The 25,738-nt window shown below is 37.9% G+C and overlaps 1 protein-coding gene and 1 long non-coding RNA gene across 6 annotated transcripts; one reads left to right on the top strand and one right to left on the bottom strand.

The window, feature by feature from the left end:
- Positions 1 to 2,108: 2,108 nt before the first annotated feature.
- LOC126598819 (uncharacterized) lies at positions 2,109 to 3,484 on the top strand. 5 transcript variants are annotated; one of them, XR_007614980.1, is made up of 5 exons: positions 2,109 to 2,296; positions 2,477 to 2,562; positions 2,660 to 2,717; positions 2,958 to 3,062; positions 3,146 to 3,484. It is a non-coding gene; the product is annotated as an uncharacterized LOC126598819 (long non-coding RNA). The 5 variants fall into 5 exon arrangements; XR_007614981.1 differs by having other exon boundaries at positions 2,916 to 3,062; XR_007614979.1 differs by having other exon boundaries at positions 2,913 to 3,062.
- A 16,859-nt stretch (positions 3,485 to 20,343) lies between these two features.
- LOC126598675 (late embryogenesis abundant protein At1g64065-like) lies at positions 20,344 to 21,368 on the bottom strand. Its single transcript, XM_050265035.1, has one exon. The coding sequence runs from the start codon at positions 21,217 to 21,219 to the stop codon at positions 20,578 to 20,580; it is 642 nt and encodes a 213-aa protein (XP_050120992.1). The 5' UTR covers positions 21,220 to 21,368; the 3' UTR covers positions 20,344 to 20,577.
- Positions 21,369 to 25,738: the final 4,370 nt, after the last annotated feature.

Genomic DNA, 25,738 nt, shown 5'->3' with positions numbered 1-25,738 from the left:
TACGTAGAAGATTAACAGATAAGATAGACTGTAAATTGGAAGACTGAAAATGAACCTGACTTGCAGATTAAGAAGATGCTAATGCAATTCCCACTCACTTGGCTCTGATACTAAATGGGTGCAGAGCAACTATCTACTGATGATGGTAGAAATTATGAGAACAACAATCAAGACTACAGTCATGATGATCATTGGGAGTGCATATATCATACCAAATATTATAAATAGACAGGAAGAAGATAATGAATGATTGGTCGGTATTTACCTTGAATTTGATATATCAATGAACTGAATAGGAGCAAGACACTTATGCCATTCAAAATCAGTAGTTATGAAAATATTCTTCATAATGAAAATAATGAATTAAAATTAATGATAGGAATATGTTTTGAAAATAAGTTTATTAAACTTTGAATTAAAGACTTACAATTTGCCTACTGGCAATTACAGTGGATGAATATGGAGATGGAGCTCACAGGCATCCTTGACATGATAATTAAATGTGTTTAAGTGTTTACAAATTTGAACTGAGATGGTGAGTGTTGAATGTTGTCTTTTGTTCTGTTGTATGAGAATACGCAGAAGTTTCAGCCTCCCCAGTATGGGTTCTGAATTGTGATGATATAGGCTAGAGATGGTTGGATGAATCATTGAAGCTCAAGCAGGAATCTCGGCTGTCTCTACTATGAGCTATAAAAGCTGGAGGAATAATTTTTCTTTTATTGTGGAATCACGCAACTTCTTCTGAAATGATGGATGAATAGTAAAAGTGGTTTTACTATTCATGAATAATGACTTGTCTGAATGATTGCTGCTATTGCAGATGCTATCTTTCTGAAGGGGTCACATGGTTGACACTATAGAATTTACATGGGTAAAAATTTGAGATGATTACAAATTATTACATATTTGAATTATACAATTCAAACGGATCTTGGGAATTCTGGTAATCTGCCCATTTGGCTTTTTGCGTGCTGGCGGGTTGTTGAGAGGATGCATTTAAAGATTCAGAGGAGTCTGGGTCTTCAGTATGGAGCATGGCTGCTTCTGCAAGTAATTTTTGGGCAAGGTCCTTGAGCTGGGATGATTTTTCCTTCTTTTCGAACTCGACGTAGATGACTTAGAAGTGCATTTGAGAGATGAAGAGTGACTAATGTTTAATAGGGATTGTTCTGGAGCTGTTGGCAATGCCATTTTTTGTTGGACTGGTTACACCGGAATGGCTTGAACTTGAGCTTGAATGACGGGAAATTTAGAGAGGACTAAGTGGATGATCTTCTAGTGATTGAATTTGTCCCACCATTTTATAATGGGATTACATTTTGGTGCTTATGATTTTATCATGGGATTACATTTTGGTCCTAATAGCGTATGGGAATTCATGAAGTTCTGCTGACGTTGATGGTATTCAGCAGGATTCTATTTGTATTCTCTTTGTAAGAATCCTATGAATCAATTCATCGGTACTGTTCATTTATACCATACAATTAGTTTTTGTTAAATATCATTTGAGTTCATTTTTAAATAAAAAATTCAAAATAATTTCTAGCTGCATAATGACTAATAAAAAGTGGCAACACGATGTGAATGAATAGCTAAGATAAATTATTTCTTAAAATCCTCATAAAGAAGATCGAAGTTAATCGTCATCCCTAAATATGTAATTTCAAATCCTCACCAAGAAGATCAAAGCGATTCCTCATCCCTAAATATGTAATTTCAAATCCTCACCAAGAAGATCAACGAGAATCCTCATCCCTAAATATGTAATTTGTTGAAATAACTTGTGAAGATTGAATTTGTCTTCTTTTGGCAGATGGTCGTCAGACCCACAAAAGTGCTACCTAAATTGTTTTATCTGCTTCTACCTCTTAGCTTTAAGGCGAAGCCTTTTTGTCGTTTTTGGCTAGATATTAGATTCTTTATGTCAAAATATCACATAAGCAATAACAATAATAAAAGACAACGTAAGTGTTTTTCAACTGAAGTGCCAATTCTTATATGACATGACATGAAATGGCAGCAAAAAGAGTTGATGTCAAATTTGACAGTAGCTCTATTTGTAATTATTTTTTTATTATTTAAAATTAGGATTTGTTTCGCAGAAAGCCAGGAGTCTGGACAATTTCACCCAGTCGCTCACTCACTCTCTCTCGACCTCACCTCACTTCACCGCTCACCTTGCTCTCTCATCCAGTCATCCTTGCTCAACATCGACGCCCATCTCGATCGATTCTCCGAAGCCAAAGTCGTCGAGGACGTTCGAGTGTTGGCCCATAGGATCGACGGCCGCCAAGTGAGCTCATTTTTCAATGCCCTCACTGTTTTTCCTCCATTTTTGTCCAAATTGAAAAGAAAAACAATTTCTTCTTTTTTTTGGGTTTGATTTGAATTCGCCATTGTAATCTCTATTGGAGAGATTGGGGACAAGTTTTGGGTTGAGGTACTTATTTGAAATTTCCTAATTTGTTGATAGGAAGGGTGTCCTGGCTTGACCGAAGCTGCTCGGTACATTACGGGGCAGTTGGAAATGATAAAGGAATGAGCTGGGTCCAATGTTAGGTCTGTAATACACTATAAAGATTGTTTCTTTTATTTATTTATTCATTGTTTATCCGAGTTTTGTGTGGCAATGGTGCCTAAATTTTTATACTTGCAGAATTGAGATAAAAGATTGTTTCTCTTGGTTACAGAAACCACACAAATATTGTGATGAGGTAAAGTATACACATATTTCGATTACTTTAATTTGTTGTCAATATTTGACAAAAAAAAAAAAAATTTCTTGTCAATATGCTGCTGGTCTCAGTTTTGTCACTACTTATTGCCGTCGCTATAAGTATCTATTGTTTTGGTCAAAGTTTTAAGAATGTTATGAGTAATGCAGTGGCATTGATGTTTTCATCTTGCAGCAGTTTAGTAAATTTCACTTCACATTAAGTTGTATTCAATGGAAGGATATCGTCAATATATTCACAAGACAATGAACCATCAGTTTTGTTAAAGACATTTTGACAGTCCACTTGCTTCCCCAGGTGCTGCTGATTGTGGTTCATGTGTAGGTGTGTGGAAACAAACTTTCACTTGATTTTAACCATTTCTTGCATGTTCATGTCACTTTCTTTATTTTTCTAATCTTTTGCAGCATCAATGCTGGAAATAGCAAGGCTAATGGTGGATTCTGGATGGGTTCTTCCTCGACCTGTTATTTTTCTTTTTAATGGGGCTGAAGAGCTTTTCTTGTTAGTAAGTGACTTCCATAATATTTAGTCTGGAAGTTATTGCATCATTTGCTACCAATTCAGGTTTTATAAAGTTATTGGGTCTAATTGAAAAAGAGCTCGAGGGATTTGGCATAAGGTCAGCAACTATAGCTTTGTTTCTAGTCTGTAATCTAGATAGCTTTGTCATTTTGTTACTTTAGTTTAGCAGATCTTAAGGCAATTTATGCATTGGTCAGTATACATTAGTTACTATTTCGTGATTCCTGATTTGTCTCGAAATCCCGAAACTATTTCAGGATTCCCGAAATTTGGGATTCCCGAAAATTTGGTTTGGGATCGGTCTTGAAATTGAGATTCCCGAAATCTTCGATTTGGGAATCAGAACATGGTTTTTGGTTCGGTATCCCATACCGAACCAACCCTAGTTTGGCCTATTCCACCCCTTTACAAAATATCTTTGAATGGAATCGAAGTATGGAGGAAAGGTTCATGGCCTTGGATGAATGATTTTTTTTTCCCTTTGATTATAAAGGCTCAATAGGTTAACGGAGAGTTGACATAAATAGTAATTTTAGGTTTGAATCTTAACAGACTTCAATAGAAGGGTTAAAATTTGAATTTTTGGTGGGATCAATTACCACTGTATTATCAAATATAACTAATGCAAAATTTAGTCATTTGCTTAGTTGAAGATGAATACAAACAGACTCCAGTGAAATACTATATCCATTAGATAATACTCAGCAACTTACAAGGAACAAGTCACTGTTACATGGCGGCTCAATCTAATAATACAAGCCATGTAGATAAAAATTTACACTTGACGATGAATTATTAAATACAAGACGACAAGTAACAGTGAACCCGTTTCATGTAAATTAGTCTTCCTATAAAGATACAAGATATCAATCTTCTTGCTTGATTAGTGATTGCAAGCAGAAGTCCCAAGAAGTACTTCTATTACTGTACATAACCTTTCTAGCTAGCTAGTTACTTACGTGCATGAATTTTAGCACAGTGTAAGAATAGTCCGACCTATCAAAATAGAAGAAGAAAAGTCAATCATAGTTGTGGAGTCAAAAATAATCGAGAGGCGACACGTGGATTTTGGATAAAAGAGGATAAAAATACCATTGAGGCATATCGGGGATTCCTACATGCGAGCAGCGGGCAATCATCCCTCAACCAAGTCAAAAATGCCCAAAATAGGTAACAAATTCAAAATTATTAAATCCATCCTCACCCTATATTCTCCACAAGTTAATTATTCCATAACCTCCAAAACATTCATTTTAAATTATGTTAATTGGCTAATTAATGGATTTATTACCTACTTAATCAATTAATTGCCAATTAAATAACCAATTACACCCAAAAAAATAGACAAGAGGCCGGCCACCCTCTCTCCTAAGGGGACCGGCCATGCTCTATATATTCAACCTTATTTTCTTTAAAAAACCAAAGTTCCAACACTCTTGCAAAACTCCCAAAAAACTTTCCATACACTTTTCTCTCTAAATTCTAACTTAGGCATAAAAAATTCTTCAGCCAAAGCCCCCCCACCTTATTCATCGTGGGCACGTGAGGTTTTTGGCCATAACCAAAGGTGTTAATTGTTTTGTAGGTGCAATTTTGTCCAAGACCAAGGAGGAAGAAATTTGCATCCACAAATTGGTGCTTTCATTGAGGGAAGAGTCACATACTGGTAGAAGACTCCTAGTCAAAAGGTTTTTCTATTTTCTTGTCCATTTGTAGATTTTTCGTACGTTCTTCTTATTAAAATTTTTATTTCCAAAGATTCTTCGATAAAACGTAAAAGAGAAATACAATGGCTAGAAATTTAGAATATTCCACAAGTGAAAATTCCAATATTCAAGAAATGGAACCACGGTGATCCACGAGGCTAAATCTAATCATAGGAGCAATGGCCACCATGGTCACCACTACCCACGACGAGGTTTATGGCACCGCTACCACGGCCCGGGCTGTGGCATCCAAGCTTGCACAGGCCCAAGCCCAAGATGTGCCATCTAAGGCCCATGACACCAAAGCCACAATCTAAGTCTCGCACTCGCATGCATCACACACTGAGCAGCCTACTCTCGTGGCCAAGCCTGCTTTCACGACCAAGCCTGCTCCCACGACCCAGCCTGCTTCCATGACTCAGCCTGCTTCTATAACCCAGCCTGCTGCCGTGGCTTCCCAAGCAGCTCAAGTTGGCCTAAGTCTATCTCAACTATCCAGATCTACCATTGAGCCAAAGGCATTTTCACTATTTTTCTCCATGAATTTGACATTTCCCAACTCAATTCTCGTTCCTGGAGTCTACCACACTTCCATTACTTAATGAGGCATATTCCTTCTAAGCACTTCCAATCCAAATGGCGAACAACACTTGTCCTGTCAAGTCATAGAGTTGACGAGCACCCTTGCACAACAAACGACCTTGGTGGATCAATTTCTACAACGCACTGAGATCCAGCGTGCCCTAGATGAGGTGTCCCACACTAAGACAAGGGTAGACGAAGAGCCTCTCCAGCAGCACTCTGGCAAGCAGCCATTTGACCAACCACGAGCCGAGTGTTCGGGCAACATACATTCCCGATTGGGCCCTCGAGATAGCGTATACTTTTGTCTAAGTGTGCAGAGGAGCGTGCAGTCTCGACTAGGCCCACAGATGAGAATACACTCGTGGTTGGGGCCATACAAGTTGGCCTAAGTCTATCTCAACTATCCGGATCTACCATTGAGCCAAAGGCATTTTCACCATATTTCTCCACGATTTTGACATTTCCCAACTCAATTCTCGTGCCTGGAGTCTGTTGGAAATGTGCCCTAAAACCAATCATATGATGATACTTTACGGACATTTCACATGATGATACTTTACGGGCATAGATTATTGTTTTAAGCCGTCTCATATAAATGTTATATGCTTAAACGATAAGTCCAAGGAATATGTAATTAGAAGAATGTAATTTAAACAAGTTAGATTTATGAGACCATTCTCTTTCGTATACATATCCTAAACGTTCGTGATCATAGGATTGCCAATTAGGCATTGACAGTCCGTTAAGATCAGTATGTGCTATGTCTTCTCTTAGTGAGAGTGACTGGTCTCGAGTCATTGGTGTGATTGACACCAAGATAAGCATGTAGGTGCTCAATAACAAATGAGTCCACTGAACATGATCAACGAGGAGTTCTCATACTCATGTCACATGAGAACTCATGGTTGGGATAATGCAAAGTAGTCATTTGACCTGAGGCATCATAGTTGTCTTGTGGTTAGGTCCTTGATCTTTGATTATGTCAAAGTCACTCCATTCGCGGGTGTCCACGACATAGTTGGGGTTAAACCACTTAGCCATGGAGGCAAGTGAATGCGCAACAAGGGATCTCTAACCTTCAAACCGTTTAAGGGAGAATACTCTATGATATGATTAAGAATCTCTGGCCAGAGTATGAATGAGATTTAGGAAGTCGTTCCAAATCATATTCAAAGTAATCATATAAGTAAATGAATCACATTGGATAGTAGACATGAATAAACTATCAAACCAAACAATGTGATCAAGAGTATTGTATTAGAGAAAGACCGTATTGCATTGTAATCCTAAACTGAATAGGTTCTCCACCTCTTCTGATTAGCTTGGGTAACCATGACATACTGCTAGGTGTCACTCATGGTTTGTGGAAGCCCTAAACGTGTAAAACACTAAAGGGAGAATTGAAAGTAAGTTTCAATTCACAATCGATTTGAAAGAGTTCTAATCGCCCACTGCCTCGCTAAAAGGAACCTAATGGATCGTACACCGTGTAAGGTAGAGATTGAAGAAACAACGGAGATGAGTAAGAATAATTAAATGGTTTAATTATTTATGGTAAGGATTAATTAATATGTTAATTAATCAAACGAATAAGTTCGTTAAAGACCTCGGGATAGTATTGGACCTTAAAGGCCCAATGGGCTTTGAACGTCAAGTCCATTGACTTAAGTTGTATGACAACTTAATGAATAATGATTCACAAAGGCCCAAATAGCCCAATAATACCCTAAGGCCGGCCATTTAGAGGAAGGGTAGTGAACTTGCTTTAATTACAAGTTTGCCACTCCAATGAATAAAGGTATAAATATGACTTTATAGCCAAAATTCATTTAGGGTTTTTTGAGGAAATTGGAGAGAACACAAAGCTCTCATTTCTCTCTAAAGAGGCCGGCCACCCTTGGAGGGATTAGCTAGTAATCTTTCTCCTCCAAGGTCACTCATCTCTTCTTCACATCTTACCTTGGTGTGGAGACTTGGAGAAACATATTCTTCCATCCAAATCCATGGATCTAAGAAGCAAGGAATGAATGCCCTCTCTTTGGGTGATTAGCCCTTGCTTATGCAAAGAGGAATATACAAAGGTATAAATTTCTCAACTTACTTTGATTTGAGTTGAGTCTTGGTTCACCTAACTACTAGGCTTTAAATTTCATGGGTAATGTTTTGTTTTTGAGTGCATGCAAGCATGATTCCGCCTTTAATTTATTAATTGCATGCTATAAATGTTGCTTAAATGAACATGTTTTTCACAAAATTTCCTTCAGAGTCTACCACCCTTCCATTGCTCAAGGAGGCATATTCCTTCCAAGCACTTCCAATCCAAATGGCGAACAACACTTGTCCCGTCAAGTCATAGAGTTGACGAGCACCCTTGCACAACAAACGACCTTGGTGAATCAACTTCTACAACGCACAAAGATCTAGCATGCCCTAGATGAGGTGTCCCACACTAAGACAAGGGTAGACGAAGAGCCTCTCCAGCAGCGCTCTGGCAAACAGCCATTTGACAACCACGAGCCGAGTGTTCGGGCAACATACATTCCCGATTGGGCCCCCGAGATAGCGTATACTTTTGTCTAAGTGCGCAGAGGAGCATGCACTCTTGACTAGGCCCACAGATGAGCATACACTTGTGGTTGGGGCCATACTCTGATAATTAAGATGAGTTGCTTTCCAGGTGAATCGTTCATTCACGGGTTAGCCCACAAGGAGTATCATCCACGTCACATCGAAGTAGGCAGCACGATGGATGGAAAGAAGCAGTCATTCAATTCGGCTCAAGTTTAACCGGTAGTCTGCAAAGAATTCTCTCGCCGGTCAAGAGTGGACCACATGCCCTGCTACCGCTGCGTAGATGAGTCGAGAACATAGAAGAGCAGTCCAGACCAGCAGGTTAAGACCAGGGGCAGCTAAGAGCTCCACTACCCCAACAAAGGTAAATCCAATAAGAGGTAGAAAGACTCCTCAACGAATGGTTATGTGATTCCAACGCAACAAAATGGACGATGAAGCACTACGGCGGGATATGACCAACATAAGCACGTCACCCTTCACGGACGAGATCGAGCAGGCAGAGCCTCCACGTAAGTTTAGCATGCCATATTTTACATGTTTAAAAGGAGATGGAGATCCGGAGAGGCACTCGAAGCACTATTGAGGCACGATGATCTTTTATCAAAGCAACGATGCCCTTATGTGCAAAATCTTCTCCACTACTTTACAAGGAGAGGCGCAAGATTGGTTTCACACCTTGCCACCATGATCCATTTGAAGTTTTGACGATCTTTCCATGGTTTTCACCAAAGAATACTTATCATACCACTCAATGAAGAAAAAGTTTGACCACTTGCTCAACGTGAAGAAGAACCCAAAGGAGTCGCTCCGCGACTACATGAAGAGGTTTAAAGTAGAGAAGGTGAAGATCGTCAAATACGACGACTCGATAGCAAGTGTAGCTTTCCAAAAAGGACTTCTAGCCGACCACCCACTGTTCGAAAAAATGATCATGAAAGAAGATTTAACTCTAGCAGACTTATTTGCTCTAGTAGAGAAGCATGCACTTTGGGATGAAGCTCGGCAAGCAGAGAAGACACCCGAGTAGTCTCGAAAAGAGTCGGTAGTGGCTCAAAGGAAGGAGGATGGGAAACATTCCAACAAAAGGAGGTAGGAGGCCAAGCGTAGGGACCGGCCCACGAACAAAGAAAGCCTGACGACTAAGAACTATTCTAAGTTCTCAATTATGATCCACCAAATCCTTCGCAACATCAAGAACGAGCCATGGTTCAAACTGCCGAAACAATCAAAGAGGGATACTTCCAAGTTGGATCACACCAAGTATTGCGAATTCCATCGAGGTCCCGATTACACAACTGATGACTGTTACACTTGGAAAAACTGCCTAGAAAAGCTCATGAAAGAAGGCAAGGTTGACAGATAATTAGACAAGCCAGCTGTGCAGCCTAGAAGAAAAACAGACAACGATGAGGAGCTGCCAACCAAGATGATTCAAATTAATGGCATCTTCGCCGAATCCGAGCACTTAGGGGCTACCATCAATTCAAAAAAAAAAAGGAAGATTCAGCGAGCTTTACTAGTCTCACAGGTCTAAGCAGTCGACATCCAACCTAGACCCATCATTGGCTTCACGGAGCAGGATGCAGAAAGCGTTAACTTTTAACACGACGACGCACTAGTGGTATCTGTCCAATTAACTCATGCTATAGTCGATAGAATGATGGTCGAGAATGGAAGTACAGTCAACCTACTTCAACTTTCAATCATTCAGAAGATGGGCCTGGAAAGCACAATCATACGCAAAGCAGAGGTACTCACCGAATTTAACGGGCATACCTTAACTGCCATCGACCATATCACACTTGACGTGAAAACATCTCTTGTTGTCTCAAAGCAGACATTCACGATTGTGAGCGACCCATCTCCCTATAATGGAATTCTTGGGAAACCTTGGTTGATCAAGTTGGATGCCATCACTTCCATCAAGTACCAAAAAATCTGATTCCGCATCCCGGGAAGAGGAGTAGGAGAGATCAAGTTTGACCAGGACGCGTCCCAATGATGCACTGTGCAAGTATTAAAGGAATAAAAAAAGAAGACCTTTACTCCCATAAAGGCTACCAAGATCCAAAGGGATGAAGAAGCTACCAAATAACAATTACAGCAAACTGATCGAGAAGATGACGCCCAAACAGACGAGATAGGATGGAAACCCGAAAAGGACGCTGAGGACATCATTCTTGATCCCCAATAGCCGGAAAGGACAGCTAGAATCGGTTCATGTCTAAACCCAGCCGAGAAGGAAGAACTCACAGCTTTCCTTAGGGAAAACCAAGATGTTTTTGCATGGTCACTTTCTGACATGTTCGGTATCAATCATGAAGTAGCCTGCCACAAGCTGCACGTCAATCCCGTTGCCAAACGTGACTTGCTAACGTCGTGCTAGTCATGAAAAAAGAGAAAGGCAAATTGAAGGTTTGCGTAGATTACACTGACCTCAACCAAGCATGCCCAAAAGATCCTTATCCTGTCACTCAGATCGATTTATTGGTAGATTCAACTTCTGGCAACCAGCTACTCAGTTTCTTGGACGCGTACTCATGCTACAACCAAATAGCCATGTACGAGCCCATTAAGGAGAAAACCGCGTTCGTAATCGAGCGAGGCACCGACTGTTACAAGGTCATGCCCTTTGGCCTCAAGAACGCTGGCGCCACTTACCAAAAGTTAGTAAACATGATGTTCAAGAAGCAAATTAGGGTAACCATGGAGGTCTATGTCGACGACATAATGGTAAAGGGCAAGCAACTATCAGATCATATCTGCAACTTGGCAGAAACTTTCAACATCCTTAGAAAGTACAAGATGAAGCTTAAACCCACCAAATGCACATTTGAGGTATCTTCAGGCCGATTCCTAGGGTATTTAGTAACCCAACGAAGAATTGAAGCACATCCCAAGCAAATCCAAGCAATCCCAGATACGAAGTCTCTAACTACCTTGAAGGAGATCCAAAGCTTGATCGAACGAGTAGCTGCCCTTAACTACTTTCTCTCACGGTCCACTGATCGATGCAAGCCCCTTTTCAAGGCTATCAAGAAGGCACAACGAGATAAATGGATAAAGAGTGTGAAAAATCCTTCCAAGACCTAAAGAAGTTTCTCACATCACTTCCCTTACTATCTAAGCTGAAGGCAGTGGAGGATTTATTCATCTACCAGGTAGTCTCTGAAGAAGCAGTAAGTTTTGCCCTCATACAAGAAGAGTTGAGGGCCTAATTGCTAGTATTCTATACTTCTAAAGCTCTTCTAGATGCGGACAGAAGATATCCGAAGATCAAAAAAATTAATTTTGGTGCTAGTTGTTGCGGCTCGGAAGCTCAGACCATACTTTCAAACTCATACAGTCATTATCATGACTCAATATCCTTTACCATCAATCTTACATGGTCCGAACGCTTCTCAACGAGTGATGAAGTAAGCGTTGGAACTTGGCCAATATGGTTTAGTTTTCCGACCTTGCACGAAAATAAAGGCCCAAGCCTTGGCAGACTTCATAGCAGAATTCACGTTTAGCTTAGATGACGCAACAGAGCAGCCCAACGATGCCCCAGAAACAACTGAGCACACCTTAGCCGCGCCTGCTCCATCCAATGGAGACTTCTGTCATTTGCATGTCAACAGAGCATCCAACTATAAAGGCTTAGAAGCAGGCGTGGTTCTTATCACCTTAGACAGCTCAATGCTCAAGCAAGTGATCACTCTAGGCTTTAAAGCATCCAATAATAAAGCAGAGTACGAGGCCCTATTGGCAATCCTCCGAATGGCAAAAGACTTGGCGGTGAAGAAGCTTGTAATTTATTCCGATTCCCAACTAATCACTAGCCAGCTACTGGGGAGTACATTGCAAAACATCTGAGGATGACCCAATACCTAGAGAAAGTACGCAAGCAGCTTAAGGCATTTCCGACTTACACTTTCACTCAAGTTCCACGGGCAGATGACGCCCATGTGGATGCGCTAGTCGGCTTCGGCTCCACCCTAGGCCATCAACTTAAACGCTCAATCTCGGTGGATTATCTAAACAAATCAAGCATAGAGGCGGAACCGACAGCCAAAGTGTCACAAGTTAGTATAACTCCCAACTGGCAAAGTTCTATTCTAGACTACCTGTCAACGACGTACTTCCCACATAAAGATTGGAGTCTAGGAAACTCCAAATCAAGGCGGCACGCTACTACATGTGGAATGGCATTCTCGTCCGAAGATCCTACACCAGACCATATCTCCATTGCCTAGCACCTCTCGATGACTTGAAGGTTCTTAGCTTAATCATGAAGGCGTATGTGGAAACCATTCTGGAAGTTGATCCTTAGCACAAAAGGCTATTAACGCAAGCTACTACTGGACTACCATGCACCAAGATGCTAAGGAGTTAGTACATAAATACGACCGCTGCCAACGCTACAAGCTGGTACCAGCACTATCTACCAGCGAACTACATCTGCAGACGAGTCCTTAGCCGTTCATGCAATGTATTAAGTAAACTGGTCTCTCATCAAATTGTGTTATTCTCACTGGTTTTGCTAATTTTTGTTTATATTTTTCTGGTACTAACTCTTCTCTTATGACACTCTTTGTACTCCCTGTATCTATCATATCTATTGTTTGTATCTTATGTTCTTTTGCTAATTCTATTTCACAATTTATGGTAATTAAAGAACTATTTTTTGGTTTTTCTATAATATGAACAATATTTCCTAATATTTCAGTTTTTTCTTGTGATTCTGATGAATTAACTTCTAGAATTTTTAGGAATGTATATCAAGTCAGGTACAATACAATTACAAGATCATATAGATAAAAAGGTGTTAGAATTTCTAGACAAATTAGAATATAAGAAATAGTTACAAACATTTTTAGGATTGCTAAATTATGCAAGAAATTTTATCCCTGATTTAGGAAGAAAAATAGCAATATACATAGTAAAACTAGCAAAACAGGACAAAAATATTTTAATAGTGAAGATATTAAATTAGTTCAAAAATTAAAAGAAGAAATTACTAAACTTAAGCCATTAACATTACCATTAGATGATAGTTACAAGATAATTTAAACAGATGTTTCATCATTAGGATGAGCATATATACTATACCCAAAAAAACATATGGAGTCTCCAAAGTCTGATGAACAAGTTTGTAGATATTCCTCAGGAAGGTTTTGCGATGTACAGTCAAGATTACCATCAACAGATTTAGAAATTTTAGGGATAATTAATTCACTTGAAGCACATTTTCTTTATTTTTACATAATGAAGTATTTACGATTAGAACAAATTGTCAAAATATAGTTTTTCATTATAACAAGATACATGCTAATAAACAGGCAGCCCGAAGATGGGTTAATTTTGTTGATTCAATTACAGGAAATGGTTTTAAACCAATTTTTGAACATATAAAAGGTAATGACAATACATTAGCTGATATATTATCAAGATTAATTTGTTGAACAGGTATGGAATATCGTGGACCATCATCAGCAAATAGCACAAGGCCGCAAGGCAGAAGAGTTTCTTTCAATGGGATGATGATGCAAAATCAACCTCCACCATTCAGTGGATTTCAAAATAGCATGAGCAGACCAGCATCACCACCAGTACCTACGTTCAACTTTAATGGAAATATTGTTGAAGGTATCAGAAATCCAACTCTGAGATACAGGTCAAGGGTACCAGGGCTTTCTGATAGGTAGTAGGTTCTCTTAGATAATCTTTGGAATATCCAAATTAAGCAGCCAAGCATGAGGTTAGGTCATGAAAAATTAATTAGAGTCTTGGAACAAGAGTTTGATAACTTTAATTTTAATTTCCACCAAAACTAGCAGTATATTCATTCTCTTGAGCACAACCTTCAAGTCAACTCTAGGGACCTTGAGTCATTACTTGGTAAGTTTACCAAAATGAACCAAGAACTCTAATATCTTAGAATGTAGCAAAAGGCAAGTGACACCTTAAAAAGAGAATTGAAAATAGGTTTAGAAATTTATCAGCATAAGAATAAACAAAAAGAGGTTATTGAACCCATAGAACAAGAGGCTAATGAGCCCATAGAAGAAATTAAGATTGGTTGAGATAGTGGTGGTCTGTATGGGAAAAAAAGCTCCCTTATATACAAATCCTAGAGTAGAATAACGTTCAAATATTTACAACTTTTTGAATAGTGACAACACACTGTTTCTGAAAGCTATCTGTCATGTCACGTGAATTTATGTTGTCTTGGTTACTGCAATGTTTGCCACATTTTCTTTTGCATGTGAATCCATGTTGTCTTGGTTGTTGCAGTGTTTGCCACATTTTCTTTTGCATGTGAATCTGCTGCATGATTTGTCTCCTGGTGCACAATATTTTGCATGTGATATCCCTGAAATGTTTTCTCTCTTAAAATACTCTCTCCCTTGTCTTCTTTTACATGCCCATTTTGGATATTATTGAAATGTTTTGTCCTTATGGTTAAAATGAAAGTTTTTGGGGGGTTTTGGTTAGTTTTACATAAAAAGAAAGGCCTGGGGAAAGAGAAAAGCATGCTGAAATATTTTGGTTGCCACCGACCCCAACCAAAGGGAGAGGTTAGCGGCTGGAAAAGGAAAAAGTTTAGGGTGGTTTTCTAACAGAGTGGGAGAGAGTTTTATGCAACAAGCCTTTTAAACCAAGGTGACCGTACAACACATATGAACTTCAATCTGACGTGGTATAATTATTGTCCCATCCTTTGAGTAAAATTGTTTGTAGCTGACGTTCTTTGAATTTTTTTTTCCTTGCACAAATTTACAATAATGTTTGATGGTTTTCCCAATTTTCAGGTAGTGACTTGTGCACATTTGTAAGTTTGTACAACTTGTTTTGGTCTCACCCATTATTACAAGGTCTTACTTTGCACATCTGAAGTCACTTTGTGTCGTATGGTTAATTTGACTAGCTAGTATTAACTTTCATTGGATATTAACCAAAGATTGCATGAAACACTTTAAATGTGTTGAATTTTTTTTTTAAAAAAGAATTGTTACGAACACTCGTCAAACTACTATTTCAACCTCATTAATGACTTTGCATAGCTGAATGCTTTTAACTATAAGAGCTCAAAGTCTCTTGTAAGATTTTTTATACCATATTGAAAGTAGTAGAACACAAGACCTCATGTGTAAACCTGAATTCTTTTAACCAAATAAATTATAAGCTTCTTGCAAATTTGGTGCTTTTCCATTCTTAGATGAAATTAAACACCAACCAAAGCGTTTATTAATGTTGCAGTAAAATTTTCTGGTGGAATTCCAATCTTGCATGGAATAGCTGCGTGTAGTGTTTTAGGGACGGAGTTAGAAATTTCTTCTAGTGGTGTTTTAGGAGCAACCTGAAAAACAACTAAGAAAACCTTATTATAGTATGACGTATACCCAATATGATAATATGATGATTTCAGATGACTATGTATCACAATTTTAAGGTTACAAAATTTTCAATGTAGTGGTGAAAAAATATTAAACATGAGAGGCAGGAGAGAGGTTTTTTGGTTTGAATGGTAGAATAAAAGCATTTTTGCTCTATTATATTTGATATAGTGTAGAAGTAGTATGAATGTATGCTTGATGTTAGACACATATTTCTTCAAAGATAATACGTGTATATATAATTGTAGTATGCAACTTAACCACGAATTACTTGAGTGGGGGCAACTGCCCCTAGTGAGCCTTCATTTGCTCTATCCCTGTGGGGTGTGACTGCTTTCACAGAAAAATACACTAAAAATTTGGAGAATTAGCGACAATAAACATATATATTTTTTATTTTTAGTTTGCAGAAATGATCATTTTTTTCCAGTAACAATAACATATTGATCATCTAACAACGACACAACAATAACTTAAAGACAACACAACTACAATTTAGTTGATCATTTTTATGACCAAATTTCAAAATGTATTCATTGTACCTTCTTGGACGTAAGTGAGAGTTGAAGTAGTGGCATAATTCATGTGGCCTATTTAACCACTGAATTATTTATAAATGTTATTTGGGATTGCGAGTCAAAATTCTAGATGATCATATATATCATAGTATAGATATATAGGAGTCAAACTTGTCAAAAGTTAGGCAAAAAATGGTCCACACTTACCAGTTTATCGAAGACAAACCAGGAGGATCCTCGCCGGATCCCCTCTATGAGGATTTTAGGGATCCTTCAATCACATCGTTTATCGTATATCGTGCGATTAGAAATTAATTGTAAATTTTTTTTATTTAAAATTGAATACAAACAGTGTAGAACCAAAAATAATCACAATGTGACACGTGGATCTTTGGATAAAAAAGGACAAGAATACCCTTGAGGCACATCCAAGTTCCTACGCATGAGCCGCAGGCAATCATCTTTCAACCAAGTCAAAAGTGCCCAAAATAGGTAACAATTCAAAGCCTATTTCATCCATCCTCATCAAATCCTTTCTACAAGGTAATTCCCAAAACATTCCTTTTAAATTATGTTAATTGGCTAATTAATAGATTTATTACCTAATTAATCTATTAATAGCCAATTAAACCACCAATTACTCCCAAAAAACACGCATAAGGCCAGTCACCTTCTCTCCCAAGGGGGCCAGCCATGCCTTATAATTTCTACCTCATTCTCCCCTTTTATTAGCTAATTAATTAGGCAAATATTCTATTAATTGACTAATTGATTAGCTAATTATTCCATAACTCCCAAATTAAACACAAATCAAGAACATAGCCCACAAAGGGAGCTAGGGGGCCGATCCTCTCTCACCCAAAGAGGCTGGCCACTCTCCTATTTAAACCCCTTCATTCTCCTCAAAGTTCACTTCCAATTCTCTAGCAAAAACTCTAAAAAGTTCTCCAAACAATTTCCCTCAAAATTCTAACTTTGGCATCGGAGGTTCTTCGGCCAAAACCCCACCCCCCAACATTCATCATGGGCGCATAAGACTCTTGGCCTTGACCTAAGGTGTTATTTGTTTTGTAGGTGCAATTTTGTCAAAGATCAAAGAAAAAGAAATTTGCATCCACAAACAGTACCTGACAAAAACTGACCGCAAGATATACGATTAACAAATGTGATTGAAGGATCCCATAATTCTCACAAAAAGGATCCGGCGAGGAACCTCTCTAAAAAACAAATGGCAGCATTCAAGTCTTCAGGCCTTTGACAGAAAAAAAAAAAAAAGTCTTCAGGCCATGTTTAGTGGACTGAGATCCTTTTCGGATCAGTCTCATGGGGATGTAGCAGATCAATTGAATGTAGACGTTGGTACAAATCCAATGGCTAAAAAAGTCTTCTCCTACAATCACGTCGTCCATTTCTTCCTTCTTCGTTTTGTCTCCCTGAAAGTCCCTCCCTTCACTGCCATGTCAACTCCCGCTCGCCTCCGAAGGCATAATCTTTGTTCAATTTCCCTCTTATGCTTTGTTTCGTTGCTAATTAATTAATGAAATTTCCAAAGTTTTGAAATTCTATGACTAGTTTGAGATTCTGAGTTTTCTTGGATTTTTCCGGCAACCAAACACTGCAAGTTATTGTTATGTCTGATCAGTGATTTTTCGTTACAGGATACGAGAACAAGTCCAACCGAAATCGGATTCCAAATAAATCAATTGCCTTCCGATCTCAGCAATCGCCATCTCTCTCTCACCACTCTTCAAGGTTCTCTCTCCCATCCCCCTTCCTTATGGTTGAGTTGCAGAAATTTGAGTATATAGAGCAAGAATTTGCAGGCATGGGAAAGAGAAAGAGAAGAAAAGATAGCAGCATAAAAAGAGAAAAGACCACCCAGCGTGAAAAAAATTAAAAAAAAATAAAAATTTGACCCTTGGATTTGTACGGTGGGGTTAAGATTAATTGATCCGCAAGATCCTCACGGAACTGATCGGGAAAGGGCCTTAGTCCTTCTTTAATTAGCACTAAAATGTTTGCCCTTGACAATATTTTTTCAATCTCCAATACTAGCATATGGGCACGCACAAAGTGTGTAGAAATTTTTTTATTTTTGTTTTTAAAATAAAAGGAGAGAGGAAGAGAGTGATAGAGAATGTGGGAGTAGAAAGTGGTTGTTATTTTTTTATTTATTTATTTTAATTAGAGATATGTTAGGATTACATATAGGTGAGGCTTCAAAAAAAAAAATAGAAAAATTTGGTTGTGTGAAATTACATTTCTAACCCATATTTATTATTTATGTTCTGTTTTAATTAGAGGGTTAAACTGGTAATTTTATAGGATTTTGGTTGACAACGAGTGTTTTATTAATTAGTAGAGATACACTAGTAGTTTATTGTAGGGTGCTTTAGATTTTGGCCCTTACAACTCATTACTTCTAGATAAAAACCCATCTATCTTTAAAGATCCAGTTTAAGCCCAAATTTAAAATTTGCAAACATATAGGAACACTATTGACCTATTAATACAATTTATTTACACTCATGCCACTCATACTTTATGGTCCCTTTTCCAAATTCCTAAATTTATGCCAAATTTAAAGTAGTAGAAAAAGTGAAATAAAATGTAAAAAGTGTTTGCATTAACCGTATCCATGTCAAACTAGAAAAGTAGTTTTTTTTTCGTGATATATTTTGTACCAATTTTACCCATATTAATTGGTAGGTAAATTAGTTTGTTCCAATTATTTAAAAAAAAAAATACTACACCTATATTATATATTTTGAATCGAATAACATTCCTCTAACTTGTAGGTAAATTATTTTCTATGTATTGTTATATATGTTAGACACGTTTTGTTGTTGTATATAAACATGAGTGGAACATAATATTGTTGATTTTATACATCAAACTGCATTTCTTTTGTTATAGGTAAATTATTTTCCATGTACAAGTACTTATGTTAGGCACATTTTGTTGTTGGTACGTAAAATATTTTGTATCATTGTAAAGAAGGATATTACATTACACCCATGGTATAATTGTTGTAGGTAAATTATTGGGAATTAATTTGTAGTTAGGTAATGAATATTTTGCATCATTAGAAATGAACATTTCAAATAGTAGGTAGGTAAATTAATTTGTTCTAATTATATAAAAAAAAATTACACTACACCTAGTTATATTTAATTTTTCCAATTATATTAAAAAATTATACTACACCCAACCAAATAACATTTATCTAACTTGTAGGTAAATTATTTTCCATGTATTGTTAGATATGTTAGGCACGTTTTATTGTTGTATAAACATGGGTGTAACATAGTATTTTTAATACTATGCATCGAACTACATTTCTTCTTAATATAGGTAAATTATTTTTCATGTATTAGTACATATGTTAGGCACGTTTTATTGTTGGTATAAACATTATTTTGCATCATTGTAAAAAAGAGATATTATATTACACCCATGGTATAATTGTTGTAGGTAAATTAATGTGCATGTAGATAATGAAATACAATGTTCTAATATATTAATAAAAAAAAGGATAAATTAAAAAGTATTCAAGAGTAGGGTGAAAAAAACTGAATCGAATAGTTTTATGAAAATTCAAAGCCTTTCTAAAAAATTAATATGCAATAAATTTTTAACATTAATGTCTTTTTTTTTCTTGTTGCAAAATCATTTACTCTCTCCTTACAATTAATTGTCTACATCAAATATGTAATAGGGGTATTTTAGGCATGTGAAAAATGTAAAACGTGTGAAGTAATATCAAATTAATGAATTTGCTTATGTAGATCATTGTCATTGGGTTTTCTTTGAGTAAAAATGTTATGTAGGGTTTTATATGAAGAAAAAATTGAGTTGGAATGGCTAAAATCATATTTTCAGTTTATTGTATTATGAGAGGAAAAACGAAGGCAACCTCCTTGCTTGAGACGAACTTTATACATTTTCGTGAAAAATATGGCCTGTACACTTGGTGCGTATAATTAGACCAACATGTAATGTATAATTAGACAAACTTTTGTATATTTTCTGTCGTACATTTGGTGCGTATAACTAGACCAACATGTAATGTAAAATTCTGTCATTATCAATTAACATAAAACTCTTTTTGATGATTGCCAATGATCATGGAAAGGCTACAACTTCCATACGACTGCTCTTTCTGCAGCTTGTGTTTCTATATTACTGTTTGACAGAATTAATAAATTACAAAGTATAACATATATATACTCACCTATAAGATTGAATCCGGATTCCCACTCCAATCCTTTTTGTGAAGATCTTGATGATTTTTGAACCATGTCTATTTATCATATATCGTACGGATAGTAATCATTTTAAATTTTTTTTATATAAAATTGAATACAAACAGTATCTAACAAAAACTAACCGCACGATGTATGATAAACATATACGATTCACGGATTCCCCGGATCCTCACAAAGAGGATCCGAAGTGGATCCTGTTGGTATAAGATTAACTTGATCCAATTTTCAGCCGAAAAAAGTACAACAAAAATGAATCCTAATCATTAAAGACGAACCCTCCGTTAGCAATCTTTTCTTTGAATCTTCCCACTTGAAAAATTGTACCGTACGGTACAATTCAATTCAACCACTACATTTTTCTTGACCGTGGCGACTTTCACCGTACCCTGAATCCTCGTATAAGTCGTCATGGTCAGTTCCCCTGTAGCCACCTCGCTCACGAACCCCGGCACGCCCAAGATCTTCCCCCGAACAATATCCACCGTAACATTCATCCTCGACGTCCGCCTCGCCTTTGCCACTCCCGCCGGAGTCCTCCCTTCGCCGACCTCCGTCCTACTGTAGTAAACCATAGTGGTGGCATTGCTATACTTGAAAGATGCCACGTTAGGGTTCTTGATGGAGACATCCGCAATAAGTGTTATATTAATATCCGCACGTAGGGTTCGGTTGGAAAACTCCAGCCGTTGGAATGTGACCTCGTTCATCTTGATCTTCGGATCCTTTACGTGAAACATGGTGAATCCGAGGACTATGGCTGTTACAGCTATGATTAAGAACACGGCAGAGACACAGCCGCAACATTGTACGTATTTTCTTTGCCCGAGCTTTATGTGCAAGGAGCCAACTTCCTCTTCATCACTGCGGAGATGGTGTGAGTTTCCTGGGGCTAAAGGCTTGACTTGTTCTTTCGGAGAAGCCATGTTTTTGAAGCTAAAAGATGCAAAAGTGGTGGCCGACGATATTTAATTGGAAATGGGAAAGGCTGATGAGTTTCATGGAAATTTTGATTTTGTTCTTGTGGTGGTGTTTGATGGTGAAATGTTGGAAAATTTTAGAGAGTCTAGACGCGGTTGCACAAGTTGCACGGCTAGACTTGACTTTTGGGTTGGTTTTTTTTTTCCAAATAATTTTTCTTTATTTTGAAATGGTTTGTAGAAGCTTCATTGAATGATGAATGTATTGTTGTTCAAATATTAATTCTAATAGACAGCATTAGGGAAATTGAGGCTGATATTGACATAACTTGTTAGGGGTTGAAAAAATGCTTACAATTTAGGTTTTGTGGGGTATGGTAGGAAAAAAAAAAGTGGGAATGCTTTGTAAGTGAGAAAAGTCACAATGTGGAAAGCTGAAATTGACATATGACCAGAATTTGGCCTGGCCGAGAAACTTGAGTTCTTACTGAAAGTCTTTTCATTTTTGTTATGGCTGTGCTGGTATGGTATGGAAAGCCACTTGATGTAATGATCAATATAGCCAGACCATATGTATTCCTTTTCACTTGGAAAAGATAGGTCTTAGGTTCAAATCTCGTGGATGATGAATTTGATATCAAATTAGGCTGCCCATTGTGTGGCTTTACCGAACTCCTCCTCCTCTTAATGTAAAAATATCGATGTACTCAAAAAAAAAAAAACAAAACAATGATCAATGCATTAAAAGGTGAATCGTTAAAAGGCAGAAGGCAAAAAAGGTGAATCATTTATAATCCTAAAATTACTTCTCCCTAACTAAGATTTTAAAATAAAACAATTGTTGTAGCCTATTTTATCTGACAAGGGGAAAGGGGTCGGTGGCAAAGATAGAGACTAGAGAAATGTGTTTGTAGAATTGTGTAGAGGAATGTGTATGTTATTCCCTCTACATAGTGCCTTTATTTATAGTAACAAGAGGGAGAAGAAATCCTTCATCCCTAAGGAATACAAGTCCATATGGGAAAGAATAACTAGAGTCAAATCTAATCTAAGATTTACACAATCACACTTAAATAAGAAGTTTATAACACTCCCCCTTGAGTGTGTAAATTCGGCATCATGTAGAAGTTGAGGAAGTTGACTCGTCTTCATTGATTTTGGGAACAACGCTATTCTCAATAAGGTAGGAAATTGCATAAGGAAGTAAGTCTCACAAAAAACCCTATGGCTATGGCAAAAACCCGAGTAGGGACAAAATCCATAGTATAAGGAAAAATGAGTGAGTAATGCAAAGTCAAAAGAAACATCTACGCGGCGTCATTAGGGATATGATCAACCCAAGGTGGGTGGCTCATCAAAACCTAGTTAGATAGCAAAAACCCAATGGGAAAAATGCTCCTAATCATAGGAAAAAAGAGTACATTAAGATCAAACAAGTATACTTCAGGATACTCCCCCTGAATTTGACATAATTCTAAAGAGAACTAGCAATGTTACAACTCAGAAAGTTTACGCATACCAATTCCTTGAACAAGCTTCTGAAACGTCGTTTTCGGTAGTGATTGGTGAAGAGGTCGGCCAGATTGTCTTGTGAACGGAAACTTCAATCTTCTAATGCTCTTGTAGTTGATGTGAGAATAAGAACTTTAGTGCAATGTGCTTGGTGTTGTCTGCTTTGATGTAACCCTTCTTGAGTTGTTCGATGCATGCTGCGTTGTCTTCATAGATTGTCGTTGGGACATCAATGACAAGGTAAAGATCACAGGAGCTTCGAATTTGGCCCACAACTGCTCTTAAGCAAAAACATTCCCAAGTTGCTTTTATAAGGTAAAAATTTTAGCATGGTTAGATAAGTGGCAACTAAGGTCTGTTTAGTTGACCTCTAATAGATTGTGGTGCCTTTAATGGTAAAGACATAACCCATTTGAAAACACGCATTATGTTGATCAAATAAGTATGATGTGTCAGCATAACCAACAAGGTAAAAATTGACTCAAGATAAGGGGGTGCAGCATCACTCGAGGATCTGTAGGGATAGAACAAGCCCAAATCCATAGTACCTTTAAGGTAGCAGAAAATGTCTTTAACACCACTCTAGTGTCTACGTGTTGGTGCATTACTATCTCTTTCCAAAAGATTAACAACGAAAGAGATGTCGAGTTTAGTGCATTGAGCTAAGTACAATAAAGCGCCTATCCCACTTAGATAAGGAACTTTAGGCTCCAAAACCTCTTTATAATCATCCTTCGGACGGAAGGGATCTTATTTTTCATCTAGCGATTGAACGACCATAGGAGTACTCGAAGGCTTCGCTTTATCCTAATTAAAGCAGCACAACACCTTTTAGGTGTAGTTAGATTGATGTACTAAGATTCCATCCGAACAATGTTCTATCTCGAGACTGAGACATAATCAAGTATTTCCTAGATCTTTCATCTCAAATTCTGACTTCAGGTGCGCGACAATTATTGCGAGCTCTTTAAGAGTTCAGATGAGGTTCATTTCATCGAAATATACTACAACTAAGGCAAAACCGGAATGTGACTTCAAGGGCATAATTCATTGTTCACATATCCCTGACTAGTCAAATACTCACTCAAAAGGTTATACTTCCGGATTGCTTCAAACCGTAGAGTGAATGCCTCAGCCGAATTGTGAGCGTGTTCCGGGGTTTGGAAATATTTGATCCAGTCAATGTAAGTCATTCGGGAACTTTCATATAAATTTTCATATCAAGATCCCCATAGAGATACGCATTTACCATGTCCATTAGCTGCATACTCAGTTTTTTGGAAATTACCAAATTGATAAGGTAGCGAAAAGTCAATCCCCGGGGCGTTATGAGAAGCCTTATGCAACAAAACGAGCTTTGTAACGCATAATTTTGTTATTCTTATTACACTTCTGAACGAAAACCCACTTATAGCCAATGGGCTTCACATGTGGAGGACTAGGAGCTACAGGTTCAAACACCTTACGTTTTGCAAGAAAATCGACGATCTGCGAATCGACGAATTGCTTGTTTCCAGTTTGACCAATCGGTTATACGTCAACATTCATCAACGAAACGTGGTTCAATGTCATCGCTCAACATGATCTCAGTAACTACTCCATATGCTAATGCATCATCGATGATCATCCCATTTCTACACCACACATCATCTAAGATAGCATAATAGACCGAAATCTCACGATTCTCGGGAGGTGGATTCGTCTCTTCAAGGACGCTTCCGTAATCTAGAATTTCATCATGAGTTTAATAGAATGAGTAAGCGACAGTCGAATTCACGGTAGGCCCTTCAAGGGCGTGTGCTGTGGGTTTCCTCTTCTAGATGTGTGAATCCTTTAAACCAAAAGGTCTACCATGCTTTTGTGTAAAGGTCGTGGATTGGCTAGCTGTTAATGTACGTGGATCACCAAAGTTGACGTCCCAATCCTCTAGGAGAGAAGTTTGTCGTACATTTGGTACATCCATCTTTGTAGGTACATTCACAGCTGGAATATGTGATATTGTTACTTGCGCTAGATCAGTGAAAGCATATGGCATGCTCTGAGCTATGCTTTGGAGATTTAATATGCGGTGCATTTCAGCTTCAAATTAAGCAGTGTGGGGATCTAAATGAGACAAAGTAGGAGTCGTCCACGATAATTCACTTTGTTCTTCAGGAACATTGACGTTCTTATCTCCCTTTAACGACGGGAAGACTGTCTCACAGAAGTGACAATCTGCGAAACGAGTGGTAAACAAATCGCCTATTAAAGGTTCTAAGTATGAATAATCGAAGGAGAATCATATCCAACTAAAGGGCACTATCGGCACATAGATAAGAACACGTTTTTATACGTAAAGGCGGCGAAATTGGCACATAGATCACATAACCAAAAATGCGTAGATGTGATATATTGGGTTTGTATCTAGTAATCAATTGAAGGGCGCTATATGGTTGTGTCGCAACAGGCCTCAGGCAGACCAACATGGTTGCATGCACTATTGCATGGCCCTAAGCAATGATCAGGAGCTTGGTACGTATTAGCAACGATCGAGTAATCATTTGTAAACGCTAAATGAAGGCCAGGCCGTTTTGAGTGTGAACATGAGTTACTAGATGTTCAACTTCAACCCTAACCGACTTGTAATAGTCATCACAAGTTTTAGATCTGAATTCTCTAGCATTATCTAATCGAATAGATTTGATCGGACAATCTAGGTGGTGAGCCTTGAGCTTGATAACCTGGCCAATAGTTTGGAGAATGCAGCGTTCCTTATGGATAACGAGCACATGTGTGACCAACATATGGAAACGTCAACAAAAACCATAAAATATCTAAATGGTCCGGATGGATGGTGAATCGATCCACAAATGTCCCTCTGAATCACTTGTAGAAAAATATGAGCGTTCGAACAAATCTTGTCATAAGATGGCTTACTAATAAGTTTTCCCCTGGAACAAGTTTGGCATGTGATTCCTTGAATCAAACCTAAACTTCAGGTCAGTGGATGCCCGAATGATGATTTGAGGATATG

This window comes from Malus sylvestris, chromosome 14 (assembly GCF_916048215.2).
Source record: "Malus sylvestris chromosome 14, drMalSylv7.2, whole genome shotgun sequence".
Lineage (NCBI taxonomy): Eukaryota > Viridiplantae > Streptophyta > Magnoliopsida > Rosales > Rosaceae > Malus > Malus sylvestris.
The sequence above is the reverse complement of the archived record's forward strand: the minus strand, read 5'-3'. Positions and strand labels throughout refer to the sequence as shown.